This window comes from Lampetra planeri, chromosome 6 (genome assembly GCF_965212315.1).
Source record: "Lampetra planeri chromosome 6, kcLamPlan1.2.h2, whole genome shotgun sequence".
Classification (NCBI taxonomy): Eukaryota; Metazoa; Chordata; class Hyperoartia; order Petromyzontiformes; family Petromyzontidae; genus Lampetra; species Lampetra planeri.
This window is the reverse complement of record NC_136112.1, coordinates 2,068,078-2,093,331: the sequence shown is the minus strand read 5'-3', so window position 1 is coordinate 2,093,331 and position 25,254 is coordinate 2,068,078. Positions and strand designations below refer to the sequence as shown.

Below are 25,254 nucleotides of genomic sequence, written 5' to 3'. Positions count from 1 at the left end.
TTGAAATACGACAAAGCAATTTTTTAAAATATTAGATTTATAATAAAAAAATGTGTTTCTTACTTCAATGGACCTTACCGGAAATAAACTGATTGACTGACTGACCGACAAGTGAGTCATAAGTGCGGTGTTGTTAAGCGATGGAAGACATTGTCATTGTGAGCTCTCACACGTAGCATCACGCCGTGTCAGATTAATGGCCCCCAGTAGACGCCAGTTCTATATTGATTTCAAGAGGCTTCTTAATGATGCTAGATAGCACACTTGATCACAGTGGGCAAGGGTCGTTTGTTGCAAGGCTTTCAAAATATGTTTTTATTTGTAAGAATTAAATGCTCCTAAGTGATGGGCACAGAAGGAAAGAGGCTCCAGTCCCACAGGTAATGGATGTAGCTACTGAACGAATGCAATAATATTCCGATCTTATCTTATATATATTTTTACATAGCGCCTTATTCCAAGGCATTCATAACAATTATAAAAAAAATACGTAAGATGATAGTGCTTGAAATAAAGAGTGGGGTTATGAAAAGTGGTGGTGTCTTTATCATGAGAGGAGAACAGGTGGGAGTGGTTAAGGACGAGTTGGGGTAGGGGTAGTGATAGGGGTTGGGGTACTGATCGGGGCAGGGATAGGCCTGCTGGAGAGCGGGGGTAAGGGAGTAGCAGTAGCAGGATGGGCTAGGGGAGAAGAGATGGGGGTAGTTGTAATGAAAGAGTGGAAGCAGCTTAACGAAAATGATTGTTTTACGTGCACTGCGAGTTTGTTCCAGTGTAGGGGAGCAAGGGAAAAGGAATGACAGCGCGACTGGGCGCAGCGTGCCCGGTTGCCTCCGCTCGTCACTCTGGCCGTACCGTGCGTTCTCGGAGCCCAGGCCCGAGATGAGCTTGTCGGCGGCGAGCAGACGTCGCTCCATGACCTCGTTCTCGGCCTGCAGCTGCTGCCGCTCCAACATGGCCGCCTCGTACTTGCTGCCCAGGGCGGCGAGCTCCGCCTGCAGAGTCGCCAGCTCCGCCTGGATACGTTCCAGCTCGCGCTTGCTCTGATAGAAGTCTCGCTCCAACCGCGCGACCTGCGTGAAGACACAGCGACGGGCAGCCGGTGAGAACCCAGAGGCGTAGCTAGCGAGCATGCGTGCGTGCGTTGCAACTGCGCTGGGGCCCACGGGCCGGAGAGGGCCCAGGTAGTCGACTGCAAAGGGCGTGGGGAAGGCGTGGGCGAGCACTGGTGGTTGGCAGAGAGACCTGGCAGTGCTGGCTTTACGTGTGGGCAAAGTAAGCATTAGCCTAAGGTGGGAATTGTTGGGACACGGAAGGGGCAGCAATATAGGATGGAATAAAAAAAACTATTAACAAACAATAACAATTCAGAATACTTTGCCAACATATAATTCCACATTTCATCCACACAGTGAATGTTTTTATCAATCATGAAATACATGCAACACCCTACCACTTAGCATACATTGAACGGGAAACGCCAACTCCAGTCATCACGTGAACTCCGGTCATCCTCTCAGCGGTTTTTGGCTAGCCATCGAACAAAAATGGTCACCGATGTGTTTCTGCGGCCGTCTGGAATGCTCTTCCTTCTGATATTAGGAAGCCACTGGAGCTTATGTACTTTTAAATCGAAGTTGAAAACTAATTTCTTTAGAACTGCTTTTTGTATTTTGTTCGTTGTCCTTCACCCGCACCACCAATTAGCACAGTTGGCTACGTACGGTGTGAAAGAAGTTCAACATAGATACATACAAACATAGGAAAATGCCAACAAGGTGAGTGAAAAAGTGTAAGAAGGCCTCTTCGAACGCGAACGAAACTGTGTAACCTTGTCTCGCTTGGGCTTGATCTCGCGCGCCACCTCGCAGTAGCCCATGACGGCATCAACAAACTTGAGCATGCCGGCGCCAGCACGGCTAATAGGCACCATCTCCTCGTAGCTGGTGCCCAGGCTCTTCAGAATCCCTGGTGGAAAGAAGGCCGGGTGAATCAGGGGCCTGATAGTTTGTCAAAGACGCATATTGTACATGTATCAGATACAATCGATGTTGTTATTATGTAATGCTCACTCTATGCTAATTATACACTGTATGCTGACTGGAGATTGTATTCCAATTACACACCGTACGCTAATTGCACATCGTGTGTATGTCATCATCATCATCATCACGATCCATCGGCAGAGAGTCCACTTCACCATTTGTTTCCACTTTCCTCTGTCTTGTGCCAGTACGCTCAAGTAGTGGCCACATCTTTCTGTCAGCAATCTCTTACGTCATCGTCAAGCCATTCTCTGTGTGTATTTATGCATGCATATAACACGAGCATAATAATCCCTTGTGGGACACTTTAAGAGCTTTCCTTGAAGGACTCGTGGACCGTGTAACAAGAGGATAACTGAAAGTCAGATGGTGGCGATGAGACTGTCAGAGCAGACCTCAGAGGTCGAATATAGACTGAGCAGCAAATATCGGACTTGGCAAAAGGAAGGCCGCATTAGCGAGGCTACGTGGCATTAATGGAATTTGGCACGATGACCTCTTAAACTTTAATCCTCGTTACACGCCCTTTGACTAGAAGCCTCCATTTATAATGAACAGTCTGCCTCTAGAATTGAGATACAAAGGCTGCGGTTTTGCGTCTCTGTGATCACCGACCTCGTATGAGCTTGACCTGCCCTTGTCCTATGGCATCGCAGTCCATCTCCATGAGATTGCGCAGGAAGTTAGACTCCGACATCATGCCCTTGGCTGCCTTCCAGCTGACCTCCTTGTGACCCCGCATCAACAGGATGCACTCGCACACGGTCTGTACCTGCTTTGGCGGCGTGGCAAACGACCTTCAGGAAACGGGGCCAGGGGTGAGCGTCGAGGGGTCACCTTTAGTACGCAGGGGCCCGGCGACATATGCAAGTAACTTTCTTTTATTTATTAAAGATCAACAAAATTAAACTTTCACGAGCATTCCAGGACCGGGGAAAAGGTCGGCTGGAGTGCCATATCCAGGGATGGGAAAAAGGGAAAATGGAAAAAGGGAAACAGCATTGGCTGGGTCCACAGCAAAGCACGGCAAAATATCGCCAACACGGAACCGTACTTACATTTGTCTCCTGCGAAAATCCCAGCAACGGAACGAAATGACGCAGTGGTAAATAAGGCAACGGTTATAATCGTATTACTATCCATCCCCGCAGGTGGAATACAAGAGGGCAAAAAGGAAACGTGGCACATCGTCGAGTCATCAATGAGCTCAATAGATTAGTGGACTTACCGGGCACGCACACGTGCATGTGTCCCTTCATGGAAAGAAGCAAGCAAGCACATTCAGTACAAGTGTAGTGAGTCCAACTGAGTTGCAGACGTTGTCTTGGGAGCAACACTATTTATTTCACCAACTCAACATAACATAACACAACCTACACTTCGGCGTTGAATGCCCATCTAGCCACGCTACGGCAGAACTAGACACGGTTCGCTATCCCGGCCCAGACCACAAGCTGCTGGGTCCCGGACCGCGTGGCTAGAGGCTTCTTCTACCCGATGTTGGTCTTCTTCACCAGCAACACGAAGAACTCCGAGCCCCTCACGGGGTCCGCGTTATATTCCCCTGGGCTGGGCCTGGCTCCGCCCCTCGCCCCGCCCACCTTCTAGATCTCTCGAGCTCTTTCCCGAAGGCTCCCAAGAGCTCTTTTATACCACGTGACCACCCAGCGGCCCCCGTCCACCAGTGGCCCCTCTCCAATATCATCCGGTCACGTGTCGGCAGGTCAACCGGCGTATCATGCCCCAACGTCACCCTGGCTGGCTGACGCTCCCTCTCGCTCCCTCACCGGGAGCCCGCACCGCACACTGCTCACGGTGCCTCCGCGCTAACCAGCACTCACCCAAGCCCCACTAGGACTGGTACTATGCACAGTAAGCGGGCTACACATAATGCCAACACATTAACCGCCGTGGCTTCGTAAGCCCGGTACCACACAGTGACATTCACAGTCACTACACAAGCATGTATGCGGGGTTGCGCGAATGCGTGTGTTTATGTTACCGAGGTTTGCAAGTATGCACGAGTATAACAATATAACGAAAAGCAATTTAACAATCCTGCAAAGCCTCACCGAATCTCATGACTCTGTTTTTCGTTGAAATATTGGCGAATTTCATTTCAAGATGCACTAAGAGAATACCCACACATGAGGGGATTACGGTCAGAAGTCCGCACAGATGGGTTCACAAACCCACTTAATAAACTGATATTTCCGAGACACTTTTCAGATACCAATTCATGTAACTGGCCACAAATCTCAGTGATCCATCAATCCTTTCTTCCAATTTTCTGAATTACAGGCATTCACTACAAACCCAGCGACGCGAGTTAAATTCCCGCTCGCGGCCAACACCAGTGACGATTATCTGAACTGTTCCTGGGCCTCCCCTAGGTCGACTCAGCCTCAGATGAGTACATGGTGCGGTGTGTAAACTTCGCCACTAGGGAGACAAAGGTGGCCGGGCGTGGTGCTGGCCACCCACCCCCTCATGTGCCGTGTCGGCCTTCATAGGTGCTCGCTAACAGCACTTGCCACAGCAGTCTGTTAATGCTATACAGGGGGGGTCTTTGTATGTGTGCCGTCATTGATCTGGGCCTTATCTGCCACCGGGGATGCCCTGGAACTCATTGGTGCTGCCCTGCCTGCCCCCTGGGACCAATACGTGAAGGGCCACAGCCCCTCAAGAAATGCCCTGGGACTTGTTAGCATTGTCCTGGCTGCCGCGACCATCCCGAGGATGCCCTGGGACTCGTTGGGACTGCCCTAGTTGCTCCGGCTGTCTCTATGGGGCTCATAGTTGTTGGTGTTGGGCTCCGGTTGCTTCACACTGGGCTGCGAAATGGTATCTCTCTTTCTCTCTCTCTCTCTCCCATGTTTCACCTGTCATGGCCAAGCTCCATCCTCTTTCTACCATCACAATTTATTTTCGTAAAGCATATTGAGGCGCCATTGCATTGAGATACCACACAATCTAGATTGAAAACTAATTTCTTTAAAACTACCTTTTTGTGCTTAGTTTGTTGACCTTCCCCCGCACCTCCGATTAGCACAGATTGCTACGTACGATGCGAAAGAAGTTCAACATACATACAGAATCTTTATTTATGCTCGCACGCATCTCCATACCGGATCTCTGTGACGTCACTTTTGTCGAGCTCCTGCAGGGCGCGGCGCGCAGCCTGCAGGGCCGGAAGGGCGGCCGCGAGTGCCTCCTCCGCCTCCCCCTTCTCCACGGCGATCACGCGGTTCTGGTCCTCGATCTCCCGCGCCTTCTCCTCTGCCAGCTGCTTCTTCTCATTCACTGAGGTCACGGTGTCAAAATGGCCGGGAAGTCATTATCCTTATCATCATTACATTTTTGTTAATGCACTTGTGTGGTTTGGAAATGGGGCTCACGTCATGTTCTGTCCTGTTGTGAACGTTAGGGTTTACAAGTGGTGCTGGAGCCGATCAGCTAAATCAGATTATCAGGTAATTTTTTTCGTGGTAGTTTTGACCTCGTTCACATAAGTTGAATATCACAAGCTTTCAAGTGACTCCTCGTTCATTGAAATTAGTGGCGATGTCTCGGGGGAGCTCACCGGACAAATACACAAGCGTAAAAAATGATCCACCTATTCTGTCGATGGCCTGGGCAGGACACGCTGCTCGAAGGAATGATGGCCAATGGTCAAGACTAGAGCAAGAGCAACAGACACAGAAGCAATGAAATCGGTTCTCTGCAGGAGCGAGATGGATTGTTATATTGGTGCAGGATCATGAGAGATGGCGACGGCTCAGAGAGGACATCATTCACCAGGGGATCGACCGTGGCTGCTGCTGATAATCATGATGATGGCCAAAGAGGCATGAGGGAGCAGCCTCACTCACCTGTCTCCGTGCTGCGCGAGATCTCCTCCAGCAGGGCATCGCACGCCAATGATTTGGCCGCCAAAACCACCTTCTGCTCGGCCAGACGCTCGTTAAGTTCAGCCAGTTGCACACTTGCCTCCGCGAGCTTGTCCAGTCCCCCCTCCAGACGCTGGCACTGGCCTGCGAGGCACGAGGTGATGGCACAGTGGGCAGGGAGCAGAGCTTAAGTTCTCACTTAAATAATATCGAGGTCGCTGGGAGTAGAATGTAGAAGACACGTGACTAGTAGCCCGAGCCATCGTGAGAGGTATACCTAATGTCGAGTGCTCGGACCGGATGGAGATTAAGCCCTGGTAGGGAAGTTTGCTGTAAATAAGCAGAGGCACCTGAGTTTTACTTGTTAAGTGAGCCGACAGAAGTGGCTGATCGGCTCAATGGTTTAAACATCCTGAGCCAGCACCACTGAGATCCTTGGCTTCAATCTGAGTTTCAGTCACCTGTCACTAAACTGGGTTCTCAAGTGGAGCAAGTTGATTGATGGTCTCAACACATTCACCAATGTTTGTACAATGAAAAAATGTTTTTTCCAGCTCTTGAGAAATATGGCTTTCAGTATTTTTGGCATGTGACAAATACTCTTTGTGGAGCATATACAATATATATCTCAAGTTAGGCCCAATAACGTAAGCACATTAATATGCATTCCTTAGGACGTAATTTAGACCGGCTGCAGGAACCCATTGATGGGACATCTCCCATTTCGGCCCGGATCATGGGCCACCCACCAAGGATGTACAAGTCCTTCTCCTCCAGCAGCCGGGTGTAGGTGGCCAGATAGTCCAGGTAGTTCTTGGGCGTCACGTAGTTGCTGCGTCGAAGCTTGCGCTGGAACTGGACGCTGAAATCACCCACCGAGCAGTGGACGCTCACCACGTGGCTTACCACGGCGCCGCGGTGCTCACTGGGGATCATCGGGTTCTCACCTGCAGAGCACGCGCGCACACACACACGTTACACGCGCACACACACACACGTTACACGCGCACACACACACACGTTACACGCGCATACACACACACGTTACACGCGCACACACGTTACACGCGCACACACGTTACACGCGCGCACACACACACGTTACACGCGCGCACACACACACGTTACACGCGCACACACACACACGTTACACGCGCACACACACACACACGTTACACGCGCACACACACGTTACACGCGCACAAACAGTAAGTCCTCGATTAACGCGGTAGATGCGTTTCTGAAAAGTACCGCGTGAAGTGAAAGACGCGTTAGGCCAAAAAAATTCCCCCAAAATTAGGTAACAATAAAGTTTGGCGAGATTCGATGTACGCACACGCAGTGAGATGGCGGGACAAATAACTGAGGGTACGCCGTCGCATTACTGTATCACTGCGCGTAGTGTATCACACTGCTCAGCTGGGCAGTTCAAGAAAGTAGTTCGTCATCGACAAGTCGTGAGTTGGGTTGTCACAGTGCGCATTCCGTGTTGTGCAAAAAGTGTTCCCGAATGGAAGAACCGCGTTGTAGCGAAAACGCGTTAAGCGAGGACTTTACCGTACGTACGTGGGAACAAACACACACGAGGGCCGGATGTGCTGAGCTATGTTGAGGTCTACTGCCTGATGTTTTAAAATAATTCCTACGAACCGAGCTTTAAATGCTTATTAAACAAAATGTACTGTTCTTTGTCAATCCACTGCTGGATGAGGAACTTCCCATGCTATGTCGATCGTGTCGTGAACGTCGGATGTCATGAGAACAGACTCACCTCCGCCGAAAGCAATGTGGAATTGCCACAACTGGCTCACAAATCTAACCAGCAGCTGAGGGCCATTTGAGCCGGAAACCATTTTCAGTTTAAAACAACTAAAGTCTGTCGTGGCCATCGCATCGCAAGCCCGGCGTGCTCGTACCCAAGAAGGATTGAGCTACGGCCAGCAAGGCCTGCTTGGGCCACGGCAGGAACCAGTCGATGCACGTGTTGTTCACCAGCCCTGTGGGTAACATGACGAAGTCAGAATCAGAATCAAAATCTTCATTTAAACTGGAGGAATCTGAAGATCTCTGACACAGGGTCAGCAAGTTACAACAGCAGACAATACAAAGACACAATAGGAGTGCAAAAGAAAGAAAATGGTAAGAAAGTCACTACATATTAATAAAGAATAAATGCTTTATGTGAGTCCGATTCGTCAAGATTGGGCGAGGCAGCAAGAACAAAAACAACACAGTCCCAGACCACACCAAGATAACACCACGCAGTAGTCCCTCAATAAAATGGTACATCAACATTGAACTATTGATACACAGGTAATGATCAAAGTTACAAATCACATTCGCAAAGGTGACTGTATCCAGCACTAATCTTCTCACATCGCCACAGCCACACTCTGGCTGATAACCCGGCTATGGTGGTCAGAGATTACTTTTTTAACAACAACGCGATGACAATGATAAGCGATTTTTTACAGCACGTCATCAATCCCACTGCTCAATGAAGGCCTGTGGAGGGGTTATTTGACCATATTTCGCCACATTGGTCAGTGTTGGTTGATAAAGGTGTGTGTTGTTGCACGACCAATTCAGATATCGCTCGCCACTAATGTTATCCGAGGTCGGGAATCAAGTGCGCTAACCGCTGCACCACAGCTCCAGCCTGCCAACATAGCCGTCAACAATTTTTCACAAAAAACCCACGTGCGCATGGGTGGCTGAACCTGCGTGCGCGTACACGCGGACTCCGGTCATCCTCGCAAGTGGTTTTTGGCCCGCCACCAAACACAGACGGTCACTGCATCGCACTTTCAGATGCGCTTCTGCAGCCGTCTGGAACGCTCTTCCTTCCGATATTAGGAAGCCACTGGAGCGATGCCCTTTGAAATCTAAATTGAAAACGAATTTTCTTTAAAGATGCTTTTGTATTTAGTTTGTTGTACTTCTCCCTGCACCTCCGATTAGCGTGGTTGGCTACGCACGGTGTGAAAGCATACATCCGTACGTGCCCACGCGTGCGTGCACACAGGTGCATGCGGATGGCCGTCTGGTTCCCTTCACGTCCGCACCTGGGAAGTTGCGGCAGCGCGTCCTCAGCGTGTCCCCATCGGGAGACATGGCGAGCACGATGTGCAGGTTGCTGGCGCACTTGCTCACAAAATAGTGCCACACGCTCTCGCGCGCGGGGCCACAGCCGGCCCGCGCCGCCTCGTCCCGCACCTGCCCGATCAGAGCCTCCTTCTCGTCGTCCGGAAACAGCGCCGGCACTATGCCTGGGTAAAGACACATATGACGAAGATCCCACCCGTGTAGAACTTTAACAGACTGTTGGGGAAAGTCATTGTTAGTGACCACCTATCAAGGCCGGTGTGGCACACGAGGGGTTTCGTGGCCAGTGCCAGCCGCTTTTGTCTCCCCAGTGCAGATGTTTACGCAATGCACCGGCTACTCATTTGAGGCTGAGTCGACCTGTGTCCAACACGTACACACAAACATGCAGAACACGAGTACAACCAGTAAAACTCATACTAAACATTAATAAGTCATTGTCACCCCCATATCATCATCCTAAGCAAGGATGTGGATGCGCGTATGTGTGTCCGCACGTGCGTGTGTGTGCACGCGTGCGTGTGTGTGCACGCGTGCGTTCACACGCGAGTGACACCGACCGGCCGTCAGCATGTTGTTGATGAGCTCTAGGAATCCCTCCTCGACCACGTGGGCGTCTGTGAAGAGGAAGGCCGTGGGCTTCCCCTCCACGCCGAGGCGTGTGTACAGGGCCTTCAGGTCGTCCCGCAGGCTGCTCTCGTTGTAGCCTCGGCTCAGGGTAATCTCAAACACCTGCCAATCAACGCCGATCACCAGCAGAGGAGTTCCGCGGCTCCGAGTTAACAAGACGATAAGCTCCAATAATGATTTTTCAGTTGATACAGGCAGTTGGTTTATTTCATCAACTTATAGGATGTAGCTGTGGCTTTATCTGAGCCTTCTCTAGCAAATGGCAGAATTGAAAGCTAAACTGTAACCTCTCCCAGGTGATAGGCCACAGTGTATAGTGACAGCCTGATAGTGGTAAGCTCCACTTCATCTCCGATTAGCCCGCACCTCCGATTAGCACGGTTGGCTAAGTACGGTGCAAAAGAGGTTCAACATACATACATACATTACCATCATAGATTTTGTATGATGCTCAATTCAACAATGATCCACCTGCTCCTATAATTTGGCATGAGAAGACCTGAGGTGGCATCTTTCACCTCCTTAAACCATGACGAATCATCACCTATCACCACCGTCGATCTACCTCGATGGAAAATGACAAATAGTTATCAACCGAAGATGAGATGGAGGGTGAGATGGAAGGATGCATTGAAACAAGATATCACGATAATAGATATCATCAGACTTAGATACAGAAGAAAAGTACACGATGAATGAATATCAGAGCAACTGGCCACATGCAATAACGGGACTTTCAGCTTAGAAACAAGAGGCTATCAGAGGACAGGGGAGAAGTGAGATACGCAGGAACGCCACCCCGACGAGTTCACCCCGACGAGTTCACCTACGAGTCTCACTGAGCGTGCGTGTCGTATTTAGCAGCGGAACGGTGCAGCGCCGGCGATGAGGGCGGCGCTCACCTGGCAGCCGGCGGCGTAGGCAGCGAGGCGCGAGAGCGACTGCTTGCCAGAGCCGCCAACGCCGACGAGCAGCGCGTGGCCGCGCTCCATCCTCAGGGTGCGGTGGACGCGCGTCACGTGCTCCAACGCGTCCTCAAACAGCACCAGGTTCATGGGCGTCTCGCTGCTGTTGTACTCCTCCAGGATTTCCTGTGACGAAACGAAAGTAGGCAAAGGATATCGATCGGCAGATGTTGAGGGGGGCGTGAGACGGTGGCGTAACCTTTGAGTTTGAATGCGGTGCAACTGCACTGGGACTGATCGGCTGCAAGGGCCCAGGCGCCAGGCTATGAAAAGGCACAACATTGGACTGGGGGCTCGACTTCGAGGGCCCATTGTTAACACTTGGGGCTGCGGTTCGTTAAGTGCTTATTTAACCGGAAGATAAACTAATAAAAAAACATTATCGTTACCGAGCCTCCGACATGGAAGGACATGTGGGAGGGTGTGTGGCACAGTTTGGCGCTAGCTACCATAGAGTGCGGTCGTGCCGCTGCAGTTCTCTGCGATGAGTACAATGTCTTTAAAAACAACGGCGCTACGCCTCTCTAAAATAAAATTAAAGCTGAACCCCTTTCCGAGATTCAGCGGTGAACGGGACCCACCCTGCAACTTGCAGACGTCTCGGAACGGGAAAGGGTTCATCACTACCCCACCTTGCCAGACGAAACCCGGCACAGGAACACGCAATGTGGTAGGCAACCCCAGGTGCACGCCGGCGTTCACACCTGGAAGAGCGCACGTGCCGCCTCGTAGTCCTGGATGTCCTCGTAGAGGCGCGGCTCGCCGGGGCTCAGCGCCGAGCGGTAATCGCCGAAGAGGATGGGGTCTCGCATGGTCACTTCCACATCGTGCGGGAAGTGCTCCTCCAGCAGACGGCGCACGTGGCACTCCACCTGGTGTCACGCAGGTCAACGGCCAAAGGTCGTCGCGGTTTCTTTCCTCGGCTCAGCTTTTGCACAAAACCGCAACTTACTCAAAGTACATCTGTACGTGTAAAGACGCCTCACCAATTCTGTAACAACTACGCTGGTTCATTGTTAAAGCATGGAAAGTTTTTTTTTTAAGATTAATTCAGTTCAATAATCATACTTCCTGCCATTGCATCATTACATCTACAGCAGGATCCGTTTCATCGATATCCACCTGATTTCTCATGAACCTTTATCCTTTATCTCAACAGGTGAATGAATATTGTGATACATAATGGCTCCATATCTCACAGAGCTCTTTGTTGAAAGACGTGATACGTTGTATTGCACAGGTCTTACATTGACATGCTAATCTCTCACAATACAATGGTCACCCCCACAGCTTCGTCGTAGGTATGGCTCAGCTCTCCAATCTTACATTTACATGCAAATTTCATCTCTAGCCCCGCCCATTTACCCTTGGGCTACACCCATCTCAAACCTATATAACATCCTGCCTCAGCAGCTCTCCCGCTATATTTGTTTCACCTGATGACGATTGCTTGTGTTGCGATCGAAACGTCGTGATATTTTTCTGTCTACGTGGCTTTACCGAAAGACCCAAAGAATATAAATAACACACAGAAGCTTGGAGCTTATCGTCTCTATAACTTCTGCCTAGTTATTTTAGCGGGGTATAAATGGATCACCCTGCATCATTCACATCATGAAATAAATGAAACGCATCATCATCATCGCCGTTATGCTCGTACAGGCGGTGATTATGAACACGCCACTTTGGCGGAAAATAAACGTTTGGGGAACACTGCCCGAACCAGGATTTTGTCGTCGGTGTTGATGAGACGGTCGTGGAACACACGCAGGCACTCGTTCCTCCACAGCCGCACCATGTGACCAACGGTGGTGAACCTGCAGCTCCCACACGGAGAGGAGAGAGCTTACAAGATGTGGGGGTGGGGGGGGATAACACTTCCCCTGTACGGAGATCCCGCAAGACAATAGCAAGAAGGCGTGCGTGATTTAACCAGCGATGGGCATTACTTTTGTAATTTTTATCTACATAGCACGCCACAATGTCATTGGTAATTCGCAAGCAAAATACATTACCCCAGTCGTTTGCACAATGTGATCGTATTTTTTCCCCATCGCTGCACGTGAACATGAGATATGTACAATTGTTTAAAATATATATTTTTTTGCTCTAACCAGGTTTCTGCCATGTAAACCTGTTCCCCCATTGAACATGTGCATTATTTCTCAATGGGTATTTACATGTGCCAAAATAAACAAGCAAACAAACGAAAACAAACCTTTCAGGTGTGGTGAGGCAGAGGCCCTGGTAGATCCGGGACAGGTCTCGCAGGTTGAAGATGTAGTGGAACTTGGACGGAGTCGGGGGCAGCTCGCTCACGGCCGCGTGGTACAGCTGCAGCGTGCAGGACGTCAAAAGGTCGCACGCCGCTCGCACCTCTTCAGAAAACATCTGCCCACAGAAGCGAGCGCACGCACGCAGCCAGATACAGATCCACCCGTGCAGCTTGCGCCGACAAAGGCAAGGCTGTTGGGGCAAGCGCTATTGGTGGGCATCTATGAACACAAGAAGGTTGTCAAAGGGGAGGAGTTGCCTCTGCCACGCCCGGCCGCCATTGTCTCCCCAGCGCTGTTGTTTACACAAAATAAGTACCCTTTTCAGGACTGAGGTGCCGTAGGGGAGGTCCAGCAGTAGTTCAGATATCACTCATCACCGATGTTAGCCGTGCGTTAGAATAAAACTCACCAGATTCACTATGGGAACACAAACAATGCCGCAGAACTCAAATCTGCCTCCTATCTGCTCTGCCATAGGTGAGTTGGTGAGCTTACAACCAACGACATCGCAACAGCAGCCGCCATCCGCCATCGAGTGACGGTGATGTCACAACAGCGCTTGTGCCAATCTACATGCAAAGTGCAAAGGCAGCACGCACTCACGCCCTCACGTACGCACTCACACACGCACGATGGATCCTCACCAGGGTGTGCCCACGTAGAATAGAGGTGTAGATGTAATGGAGCGATTCCTCGGACGGGAAGGTGATGTGGAAGACCGTGAAGAGCGAGAGGAAGCGAGGGTCCACCTGGTTGCGGCCACCCCCGGCCTTGCCCATGGCTGCAACGTAGCCAAGGTCCCTGAGTGTCTTGCAGATCATCTCCTTGCCGCGGTCGTACAGGCTGCCCCTCTCCAGCAGCAGCTTGAGCAGCGCTATCGGCTGCTGCGTGCCATACTCATCCACCTGGTGGCACAGTTTTCATCGGAGAAGGGTGAAATGAACAGGGAGTAGGACTTGTTTTGCATTGACGGTGTTAAACACGTACACTCCGACAACGGACATAGCAGGATTTCCCAGAATGCTTTACAGCCCATATCGGTTTAATCGCTGCATGTATTACTTCATATAGTCACACTGCAAGCGAGAAGGCTTGCCGACAAGCTGTACAAATCCAAACAGGTAGTTACACCTGTACACAACTGTACAAACATCCAACAGCATGCACAATAGTGTACATAACACCACATCGGTTGTGTAGCTATCTAGTATGCAGCTGCACCAGGCCCCAATGGACAGGGGGCCAAGGTACTGGGACGAGGCACCAGGATCCATGGCAACCACACTTACGCCAGTTCTGCACACACACACGTATGTTTGTATGTTGAACCTCTTTCGCACCGTACGTAGCCAACCGTGCTAATTTGAGGCGCGGGGGCCGTAGAAGCGCACCAGAAAACACGCGATGCAGTGACGGTCTTTGTTCGATGGCTAGCCAAAAATCTGCTGCTGCGAGGATGACCGGAGTTTGCGTGACGGTTTTTGCTCCTTGACAACAATCGGCACACACCCTCGGCATGTTGAGGTCGTCCATGAAGATCAGCAGGCGTTTTCCGACCGGCGGGCCGTACGTGTCCTTGGTCCTCTTCTCCACGCTCGCCTCCAGGCTTCGCTGGACGTCGAGTGAGGAGGTGCGCGACGAGAAGTTGATGGGCAGCAGCAGCTGGTGGAGAAGCGACGGGTGAACGAGACCAGAGAGCTCTTAAATAATGCCACTGATAACCACTGAATTGTGGGTAATGTTTTTTAAAAGTGAGTTATTCACAGCAGAGTTGAGTATTTATGAAGAACTAAACAAGTCCTTTCATTGTGTTTTACCTACACCAATCATCAATTGCACAGAAAATTAGTTGCTAAAACCTTGACATTGCATGGCCAACTAATGATTTTTTTTTTACACATTCGTCAATAACAGTGCTCTAAGAGGGAAGGTATATCATTGGCAACATTTTGAGCAAATTACCTTTCTTCTGTGCTATAAAGAAGGGCTATTGCCCATGTTACCTGTTACGTATTTTTCACACGGTGTTATTGACGGAGATGTTATTTGTTCTTTGCGCTTGTGCACCCCTACCCACGCAGTATATCACCAACTACGGCTTGAAAACGATCGGCATACAATAATTCCGTAATTTATCGATTAAAATACACTGCTACACTCACGAAACACGTTACGCATCAAATTATATTCGCAGCTATCATTTCTGATTTGAATACATCGCATGTGATCAACCCAGGCAACCCACGAGAGACGCGATATTCGCCACAACGCAGACACATTTTTATCTCTCTCCCGAATTGTAGCAATACAAGAAATCATGCAAGAGAAGCATTATACGCCTTACAAATAAGATTTTTTTTAAATATTACACATCCTCAGTTTTAAACGGTTGGACGTTCCCATTCAAATATGTTGTAGGTTTTCCAAGCACTGGCTTGGATGAACTTAAAAAAAAACAATGTATTTCATCAGGTAAATCTCACTTACCTATAGAGGTATTTTTCAGGAGCGACCTGACAACAAATTATAGCTCAACGAAGTGGCTTACAATGTGGAAACTTCAATCAGAAAAATACTCTAAAAGCGTGTTGATTATAAATGTGGAGGGAAAAACCGGAGGACCCGGGGAAAAATCTGCACGACCATGGGAAGAACATGCAAAATCTAAATATACAGGCCTCAGGGTTAAGATCGAACCTACGCTCTCCTGTATACCAAGCAAAGTAGTCAACATCTCCTAGCCACCGTGATGATGATGAGAGAGAGACACGCAAACTCGAAATATACAGCAGCAGGCGTCAGGGTCGGGATCGAACCCACGACGTCCTGAATACCAGACGAGGGTAGTTAACATATCGCCACCGCGGCGCCAAACTTAAATGTCAACGGGCAGCAGTAGCGGCCTCACCGTGGTATCGCTGTCGAGGCCCTTGAGGAAGTTGTGCGTGGTGGCTGTCTTGGAGGTGCCCGACTCGCCCACCAGCAACACGGGCCGACGCGTCCGCACCATCTGCTCCAGCAGCCAGCTGGTGCGCACCGTGTCCACCGTGGGGACTTGGGGGCACAGTCGTAAAATCTCCTCGTTAAAATCGATACGCTATCGCGGTAAGTGCTGTTAGCAAGCACCTATGAAGGCTGGTAATGAAACCAAAGTCACCACGATCATAACGTAGTACACAAACCAATATAACAACAACTGCCATTCGCCACTAAGTGGCAGTGATAAACCAATATACCACACACACACAAATACAAAAATAATAAGATCCCCCGCATGGCCTTCACAGACTGTTGGGGTAAGTGCCATGAGCGAGCACCTGTGAAGGCCGGCACAGCGCACAAGTGGATGGTCTACCCAGCACAATGCCCGGGCTATCTTTGTCCCTCCAATAGTGATGTTTAAACACTGCGCGAGGTACAAATTTAAGGTTAAGCTGGAAGATATCTCTAGCTGGAATTCAAACCCAGGTTATCTGGATATTCTTAAAGTGCGTGCACCAATACACTAAAGACAAAGATTCCCCGTATAGCATTAACAAACTTGAGCGCACACCTATGACCAATACAATACCAATCGCCACACGGATACCCTTGAAAAAAGGAGGGCAGCAGGTGACTGGGTATAGTGTGTCTCTAAGCCATGGTATGAGAGAGTGTTGGTGGTACTTGGGGTATCACACAGTGCGGTGCACAGCATGGCAAAACGGCACACCCACCCAGGATGTCGCAGAAGCGGACTTGTGCATCGTACACGTAGGCTGGAACCAGGCGACTCCAGGGAACCCAGCTCTGACTCTCTCTGTCAAAGTGGTACTCGAACAGCGTCGGGCACTGACCTGCAGAGTGCACAGTCAGTTAATTACTCGCTCACTCGCCATCCACTCGCGCACCGTCCATGCAATCGCTCACTCGCTTCTTCCATATACTCAACATTCTCTCAATCGCTCTCTCCCTTATTCACTTACACTCCCACCCACTCAACTACTCACTCACCAACTCAGTAACCAACCCACACACACCCACTGATTCAACAACTTACTCGCTGGCTCACTCACCCACCTGCTCACCTCACGCATTTAATCACCCATCCAATTATTGCACATGACCTGCTCGCCCAATAGACCTCCAACCCATTCGCTCACTCACTTGCATACTATTGTAACACATCGTTATAGGGGGGGCAGCTTCGCCGCACAAATTCGGTGATAAAACAGGTGAATCACGCGGGAAGGCACCGGGCAGCTCGCCGGGCTGGGCGCCGGTCTTGAGGTCGTCGGCGACGGTGGTCATAGCGGAGAGGCCCTTGACGTGCGAGTCGAAGGTCGCGCGCGCCCCCTCCAGCAGCGTGGCGCCCAGCGAGCAGTAGAGCGCCTCCAGGAAGTGGCACTCGAGCACGGCCGAGTCCTCCGCCTCCTCGTGCAGTACCGCGTTGAGCATTGCGCACAGCTGGTTCACCTGGACCATGAGATGCGTGGGGCGGGGAGCGGGGGGTGGAGGGTGGGGGGAGGGGATGATTTAGCGTTGTCACAAACACAATTGAGAATCGTCGTTATTGTGGAGTTTCACGATGTAACGGTGTTTGGCTGTTGTTGTGGCCTATGACCGAGTCGCCCGGAATACGCCAGACCTCGTCTTAGTTCTCGCCATTTGACCGTGCTGAACCATGCTGCCCTGTGCTGGTTGGTAAAGGGGGAGCACAGACAATGGATCATAAAAGACCAGTGCAACAATGGCTTTTGCTGCACTACCAACTGCTGACCACAACACAGCAGCCTATAACAACCCGTTGACTGCAACGTGGTCGACCATTCAAACGCTGTCCAGACTCAACACTGCTTAGCTTCCGAGCATTCCGGCGAGCCCACTGCCCCCCATCGCCTCCCGCCCCCCCACACATGGCTCAGCCACCTCCAGCACCCACCCATACCATAGGGCTGGAGGTGCACGTGCGGCTGACAATCACGCAAGGACAGGGCACGACAGAGCCGGGGAGGGGAGCGGTGACGCCGTGGGCACATACACACCATGTTGAGGTCAGTTTGGGGGACGATGGTCTTGAGTGGCTCCCCTTGCCGGCCGTCCACCACCCCGTCCACGATCATCTCCATGCACGACGGCACGTACTTCTCAAAGAGCCGCTGCAGCTCCGCTTGGTCCTGTCAGCCACAAAGCGCGCGGGGGGATGGGGGGAGAGATTTGCTCAACGATGCTTGGTGAAGGTGGTGCCTGGGATCGTAGTGCGATGCACTTATCGCACACTGTGCCACCACTCCCCACCACACATACAAAGACACACACACACACATAGCCACACGCACAGCATGCAAGCGGACCTTGGCGGGGCGGCTGTTGCGCCACCGCTGCCAGTATGGCTGGTACTCCAGGTTCTTGGGGTCCACGTAGACCATGCCGCAACGTGACACGGTGGCCGGAGATGCGTACTGCAGGTCTCCCACCTGGATGGAAGAAGAGAAAATGGAGGAAATCAGGGCAGACGAGTCCATTAACATCAAAATCATCATCATCACCAAGCATGATCGATCCACTGCTGGATGAAGTCCTCCCGAATTCAGGAACTACACCGAGGGCCACGAGTCAGAGGAACCCAGGTGTCGAGCTACGAAGAGGGGGATAAATAGTACCAGGTCCCAAGCCAACCACGCTCTGCTACTCTGCAGACGTCCACAGCAAAAATGAGACGTTTGACATCAGCTGGCTCCGGTGTGGCTCTAAAATCAAGCAATCTCGACGGGCCGAGCGAGCCCGCGATCGCTGGGTCCTCTCGCTCTCCTCCCGCACCTCAAAGAGCAGCGCGCACGTGTTCTGCAGGCGGATGCGCTCTCCGTTGGCGAGCGTCAGCAGCTTGTTGTCGTCCATCACCGAGTTCATGTTCTCCACCCACAGGGCGTCCACGTCGCCGTCAAACAGGATGTACCTGCGCGGAGAAACACGCGGCAGAGCAGTTTGAAGCGCCCGTCATCGATTAAGATCACGATTGAGTTCACTCAATAGTGCGTGCGAGAATGGATTATTCATTAAATTGCTGCCAAGGAACTGTATCGTTAAATGTCAAGTATATGTACATGTAGAACCCGTTTTTTCTAATACACTGCTGGATCGTCAGTGTGGGTTGGTGAAGTCAGGGAGCAAAGATATAAAATGCAGAAATGGATTTCTCTGCACCTGCACTCTGCTGCCCACAATGTAGGCCCGGAGCATAGTGGTCGCCATGGGGGGAGTTTGCGGGGAGGCACTGGTGGACATCGCCCCCCCCCCCCCCGAAACTGGACACCTTTCATAATTTATTTTCAGTAGTTTACAATTAAGATGAAAAATAAATGTATTATATGCGAACCCCCACGCGCCCCCCCCCCAAATATAGAATTAAAACTCCGCCTACGGTGGTCGCCCACCCAACCACCTTGCAGGCCCCATTCTACTGAGCTTCCGGATTCTGACGAGGCCAAGCTCGGACCTGCGCTCCTGCTTGTCGGTGGGTTTGTTGATCTCGCGAAAGATGTTGGAGAGGACGCCGTCGGTCCAGTCCCGCGTGTTGGGGTCGAGAACGCCGTACAGCTCCACCACGCTCATGGCCTTGGGGTTGAGCACGTAGAGCTTCGTCACCAACCCCAGCCTGAAAGCACAGAGGGCAGCGCAGGCGTGCCAAGACGCGGCACGTGGGAGGGAAGCTCAAGCATTGGTTGTTCAATTAGCCCGATGCACGACCCTCCCGAAAAAATATTTTTGAGACTCGGGCAGTCTTTCCTGGATAGACAAAGGACATTTTTATTTTATGTACATATGTACGTTGAACTTCTTTCGCACCGTACGTAGCCCACCGTGCTAATCAGAGGTGCGTAATATTATTGTATACGTTTATCACCAACATAACAACATACTCCTAAGCTTAACCCTTTAATTCCATGCTATTTTTAGCTTTGGATGAAACCCCACCACTGGTTTCATCAGTCGGCCCTCACCTCGTCTGAGCCTGGCACAGAGTGTTGATGACCACGGACTTGCCGCCACCCGTGGGCCCCACCACCATCGTGGTGTGCCGAGTCATCATGGTCTCGTACATCTGCACCACCTTGTCCACCTGCGTGGGGGGGCACGGGGGGGAGCAACGGTGGCCTTCAGTGGAGAACCGAACAGCAGAACCACCAGAGGATTATAGACACTAATGGTGAAATGTTCAGCCTTTTAGAGTGCAGAACTGGCACCGTGCATTCAAAATCAAAACATCACCGATGTATTTCTAGTGCCAGGAAACACACGCCTCCACAGGCATCCTTCAAGTTGACGGTGAAAACTCCACATTCCTAAGACGAGAACCAGTTCTTACGTAGCACACCCGTAGCTGACTTCCGAGCAAATAGTCCTCACCTCGTGGTACTCAAGTCCCTCGTACGACAACATGGGTGCACATCACAACTCGACTTGAGTGAGAGAAGCATATCGTTATCAAGCATAACATCAAGAGTCGGTCGTGACTCACGACCCTGCCCCATGACTCGTGACCCTGCTTTGCCCATACACAAGGCCATGTCATATTAGGAAGCCACTGGAGCTATGCACTTTAAAATCTAGATTGCAAACTAATTTATTTAGAACTGCTTTTTGTGTTTAATTTGCTGTCCTTCCCTGGCAACTCAGATTAGCCCGGTTGTCTACATATGGTGACAAAAACGTTCAACATGCACACACACACATACAGGTCATTAGGACATTGTGTGAGCCGTGTGGCCGCAGCAGCTCGCCTGGGAGGACAGCATCAAGTATCCGCCCTGGGCGAGCGTGGCCTCCACGGCGTCGTGGAACTGAGGGTAGCGCACGCGCGGGCAGTCTAGGCCCGGGAAGAGGTCCGAGATGAGGCCCAGGAAGAGGGGAACGTCGTCAAACACAAACTTGGGCAGGTTCATGTCCCGCAGGGCACGCATCAGCACCACGTCCTGCAGAGGGATGCGCACGCACAGACGCATAATAAAACACTTCAACTAGAAATTATTGGAGTATATTATGTAGATAATGAACAATTACAAATCACCAATTATCCGTGTCCTGTGTAATTTAGATACCAGTTACAATTACAAATTGATATACATATTTAAAATACATGTAATTTACACACTGCCGGTATCTACGTATTCCACAGCACGCCACACTAGCAGCGCTGCGGATTAGGAGAACTCCCCCCCCCATTGGTAAGAGCTTAGTTTCTCATGGAGCCCCCGCCAACCCCCAAAACCCCCCCCCCACCCCCACCGCCTTCCCCACAACAACTTGGAGGGAAGTAGGGAAACATTTTCCGGGGTTCAGCCCCAGACGACTTCGGCTGAAACTAAGCCCCGCCTTTGGAGCCGGGCGCATCAGGTGCCTTGTCGGGCATCCGCTAGCGGCGGAGCGAGGGTTTGGCCGCACCTCGCTGAGGTCGGGCGAACCGCGCTTGAGCTCCCCGGCCATGACGAGCACGGACTTGAGGGCGCGGAGGCCGAAGTCGTAGTGGTGCTGCTTGGAGAGCTGCTCGCGCGCCAGCTTGTACAGCACCGTCATCTTCTTGGCGAGCATCTGTGGTGGTGTTGGTTGGTTGGTTGGCGGCGGCGGCAATGATGGTGTTACGTTATGGGCAGAACACAAAAAAAATCGAATGGCTTTTATGTGGTACCAGTGTACCTCGGCTTGTGTCGTGGGCCGTCAAATACACGTTTAAAGTTTCGTCAATGAATCTAATTATTGTTAAAGTTGCTTTCTTGAGGACCGCTGGTAACACACTTAACTCATGCCTCAGAAGTGGGTTTTTTATTACTATTATGTCACTTGGTGATTTAAATGTATTTATTTCTCATTAATAACAGTATATTTATGTATCGACAAGATACAGGGTATTTAATATGAGCTGAACTAGCGATCATACCTGAACTTATACTAAGAATGTTTAACGTTTTTTTTCAGAACATTTATTCCATGCGAATAGTCGATGTGCTCTCAATGTTAACTGTCCCTGTCTGAGCAACATGTCCAACCCTGACAAATACAGCCAAACGGGTACACAAACTGTAATGCAGTGCATGACATTAATTCAAATCTATTATGGACAATTTCCATGGGAATCCACTTTTGTCAACAAAATTGTGGGTATTTACAGATCATTCCAGGTAGGGTCATCACCAAACAAACACAGACAGAAATGGGCAGATGAAGAGATGCTGAATCAGACAAACGAATGTAGACAGACAGATATAAAAAGACAGAGGCAAACAGCTGTACAGAAACACAGAGAGACGGAGAGAGGGGAAGAGATACGGTGAGAACTCGCGCACCTTGGCCAGTAGAAATCCCTCTGAGAAGAGCATGATCTCGCAGATTTGCTGCATGTCGGGCACGATGACCACGACGGGCCGGAAGAGAGCCTTCACCGACTCGGGCAGCTCCGTGCGTCCCGCGTAACCCGGATTCATCGTGATGAAGATCCCCACGCGCGGGTCAAGCGCGATCTCGCAGCCCTCAAACTGCTCACGCAGACGCCGCGCGCTTCCTGTTAAACCCACGTCGACTCGAAAGCGACGAAATACAATTTGAAGAAACCCCGGCAACGCAGATGTCCCGGCCGTTGCAGGTAAACACGCGCACTCGCCTGGAAGCGCTTGAGGTGGTGGATGAGCGCATTGCGGATCGTCTGGATCTGGGACGAGATGACCGAGAGCACCGACGCATCGATGCGGTTGAACTCGTCGAAGCAGCCCCAGGCGCCGCACTGGGCCAGGCCCGAAAAGATCTTTCCCATGGCCTACCGCCAGAAAATGGAAGCAAAGTGGTCAGGACTTTCGCTCATCTAGTAGAAACATATCTTGGTTGCGTGGTAAAAACCGCACAGCATTGTCAGGGAAAGTTCGGCCGTACCTTGTAGTCCATGCCTTCGCCGCAGTTGGTCACAACACAGAGCAGGCCCAGGGCCTTGGCCAAGTCCTTGGTGGTTTCCGTTTTTCCCGTGCCCGCCGGGCCTGCTGGCGCCCCACCCAGGAACATGGACAGTGCCTGCAGAAAGCAAGGAGGAGCGCGCCACATTGGGAAAGATGGAGGGCATCGGTCACCGTGTCCTCAATTCGCTCTGCTGCTCACGCAGGTGCCATCTCGCCAACGTCCACCTCACATCTTTGCCTGGCCCTCTGCTTTGCGCGCGTCCCGGACAGCAGCTCGGCTCACCTGGGTGAGGGTGAGGTAGATGCGGTCGGTGAGCGGCGTGATGACGAGCCGCCCGTTGAGCCCCATGTACTCGTAGCCGTAGCCGAAGGTGCCCGTGCACTGGCGCACGGAGAGCTCGTCAGCCTCGCGCTCCCAGTAGAAGCGCAGCTGGCTCTCCCACTCAAACTCCCGCGCATCCATGATGCTGCACTCACCCCAACGTCCCACACATAAGGCACAAAGAAACACTTTGATCAGAGTACTATTTTCTATGTACATATGTATGTTGAACTTCTTTCGCACCGTACATAGCCAACCGTGCTAATTTGAGACGCGGATTTTGCTACTATCATATTCTTTAACAGTCAATATGATGTCTCTAACGCCTGTATGCTCTCCAATCCACGTGTTCAAAGAAAATGAAACAAAAGCTGACAACTCCGCTGACAGACAGAAACGAACAATAGTAGAAATACCAATACACGAACCAATGTCATTTTAGATTTGAAGCTTTCGTGACTGCAATGATTCATATTCTCAGGTTTTTTTTTTGCAGTCTTTGATCACCGCTCCTCCTCCCTCCCGATACGTTTCCATTCATTGGCTACCACAGCCTGATAAGCTCTCCCCCCCCCCTCTCCACCTCCCTTCAACTTGCTTATAAGGGATTACATCTTGAATCATTGCTTCACTTGATGCAGCTAATTCGGCTGTGACGGTCCCACCTGATGACGGAGACTTGTGTTGCCTCCGAAACGTCGTGAATTTTATTTTGTTTTGTTTTATTTTACTTTCATTAATTTTAATGTTTTTACCTACGTGACTTTACCGAAAAAACCTGAGAATATGAATACAATGTCATTTTTTTTCACACCAACAGCCGAAGACTGCGTGTTTGAATTCAATTCCCTTTTTTTTTATAAATATACTATCTCACCCCCCGCACCTCTGATTAGCACGGTTGGCTACATCCGGTGCGAAAGAAGTTCAAGATACATACATAGATGTCGGCAACAATTGACTATTGCCTCATTCATTTGAAAGGAAGTTCAAAGGCAACGACGGAACCCTCGTTTGACGAGAAGCAGCACCTGTCCCTGACGAAGGCGTCAACGATGTCGCGAGCGTGCACGTCCACGATAAGCACTGTGTTGATCTTCTTGCGGTCGTTGCGTTCCAGCGGCTGAGCGATGCGCGTCACGAGCTCGTCGATCTGCAGGTGCAGCCGCTCCGCCAGGTCCTTGACTGCCATCTTGTCGCCACCCCCACTGCCGCCCCCGCCCACGACCTTGATGAAGGCATCCTCGACCTCCCAGGTCCACCACACCTGGCAGCCGGCCAGCACCACCATGCCCTGGTACTGCAGCATCCAGTCCACCCTGATACACGGCCAGCATGGCGTGATGGAATTATTACAATGGGATGGGAAAAATGTGGGTATAATTACGAAGTAAATATCAAAATAAAGTAATCGTGTTTATTAATTCATTGTTTAAAATGGGGTGTTATGCTCAAAATAATTGCATCAAATTGTTCATGTAAAAATGTACACCCAACGAGATGAGGCTAATGGCATTAACAAGACTATAACAATGAGACAGAAGAAACAAACATCAACGCAAACGAGATAGACAAACAAACATAAGTAACTGAATGAAACTGCACACCAAATCATGACAATTCACTGAACCATACAACTAGAAAATAACAAACATAATTATTTTCAAGTCGTAGTTCACATGTGGATGTACGCCTGGGACAACAATCACGGGCCTGACCCCCTCCTTCTGTGCCTTCAGGTGCGTTTGCGACAACTCTCAGACAAAAATCCCTCGAGAGGAAAACATATACGCGCGTAATGCAACAGCACACCGACCTGCCACAGTCCTTGCAGTAGTTGAAGACGGCCTGCTTGGTGAGCAGCCGGTTGGTGCGCCGCATCTCGTGCAGGACGGCCGTCATCCAGTCCTCGACGCGGCCCTCGGCCGCCACCGGTGTCCGGAATTCCATGCGTTCCCCTTCGGCCGACACCATGGCTGTGGCGAGCACGCCGCCACCTGCGCCGCCAGCCTCCAGCGTCAGCGATGCTACATTGTCGAACATCTGCACAAGGAACACGTTACGTATAAATGTACGTATGTTGAACTTCCTTGTAGCCAAC

The 25,254-nt window shown here is 50.8% G+C and overlaps 1 protein-coding gene across 1 annotated transcript in view; it reads right to left on the bottom strand.

Annotated features, from left to right (window-relative positions):
• The window catches only part of DNAH10 (dynein axonemal heavy chain 10), a 67,109-nt gene that overhangs the window by 18,453 nt on the left and 23,402 nt on the right, over positions 1-25,254 (bottom strand). The window contains exons 32-62 of the mRNA XM_078595244.1: positions 24,970-25,196; positions 24,185-24,472; positions 23,115-23,298; positions 22,812-22,946; positions 22,546-22,698; positions 22,232-22,420; positions 21,333-21,479; positions 20,672-20,863; positions 19,892-20,010; positions 19,387-19,545; positions 18,711-18,846; positions 18,245-18,367; positions 17,936-18,067; positions 17,147-17,366; positions 16,628-16,747; positions 15,820-15,965; positions 14,421-14,573; positions 13,556-13,816; positions 12,854-13,026; positions 12,359-12,452; positions 11,340-11,507; positions 10,573-10,761; positions 9,601-9,772; positions 9,001-9,204; positions 7,852-7,932; positions 6,685-6,882; positions 5,918-6,079; positions 5,174-5,348; positions 2,661-2,842; positions 1,832-1,968; positions 856-1,073 (exon numbers count right to left, since the gene is read on the bottom strand). Coding sequence (XP_078451370.1) covers positions 856-1,073; positions 1,832-1,968; positions 2,661-2,842; positions 5,174-5,348; positions 5,918-6,079; positions 6,685-6,882; positions 7,852-7,932; positions 9,001-9,204; positions 9,601-9,772; positions 10,573-10,761; positions 11,340-11,507; positions 12,359-12,452; positions 12,854-13,026; positions 13,556-13,816; positions 14,421-14,573; positions 15,820-15,965; positions 16,628-16,747; positions 17,147-17,366; positions 17,936-18,067; positions 18,245-18,367; positions 18,711-18,846; positions 19,387-19,545; positions 19,892-20,010; positions 20,672-20,863; positions 21,333-21,479; positions 22,232-22,420; positions 22,546-22,698; positions 22,812-22,946; positions 23,115-23,298; positions 24,185-24,472; positions 24,970-25,196 — 5,237 coding nt within the window. The remainder of the gene's footprint in view (positions 1-855; positions 1,074-1,831; positions 1,969-2,660; positions 2,843-5,173; positions 5,349-5,917; positions 6,080-6,684; positions 6,883-7,851; positions 7,933-9,000; positions 9,205-9,600; positions 9,773-10,572; positions 10,762-11,339; positions 11,508-12,358; positions 12,453-12,853; positions 13,027-13,555; positions 13,817-14,420; positions 14,574-15,819; positions 15,966-16,627; positions 16,748-17,146; positions 17,367-17,935; positions 18,068-18,244; positions 18,368-18,710; positions 18,847-19,386; positions 19,546-19,891; positions 20,011-20,671; positions 20,864-21,332; positions 21,480-22,231; positions 22,421-22,545; positions 22,699-22,811; positions 22,947-23,114; positions 23,299-24,184; positions 24,473-24,969; positions 25,197-25,254) is intronic.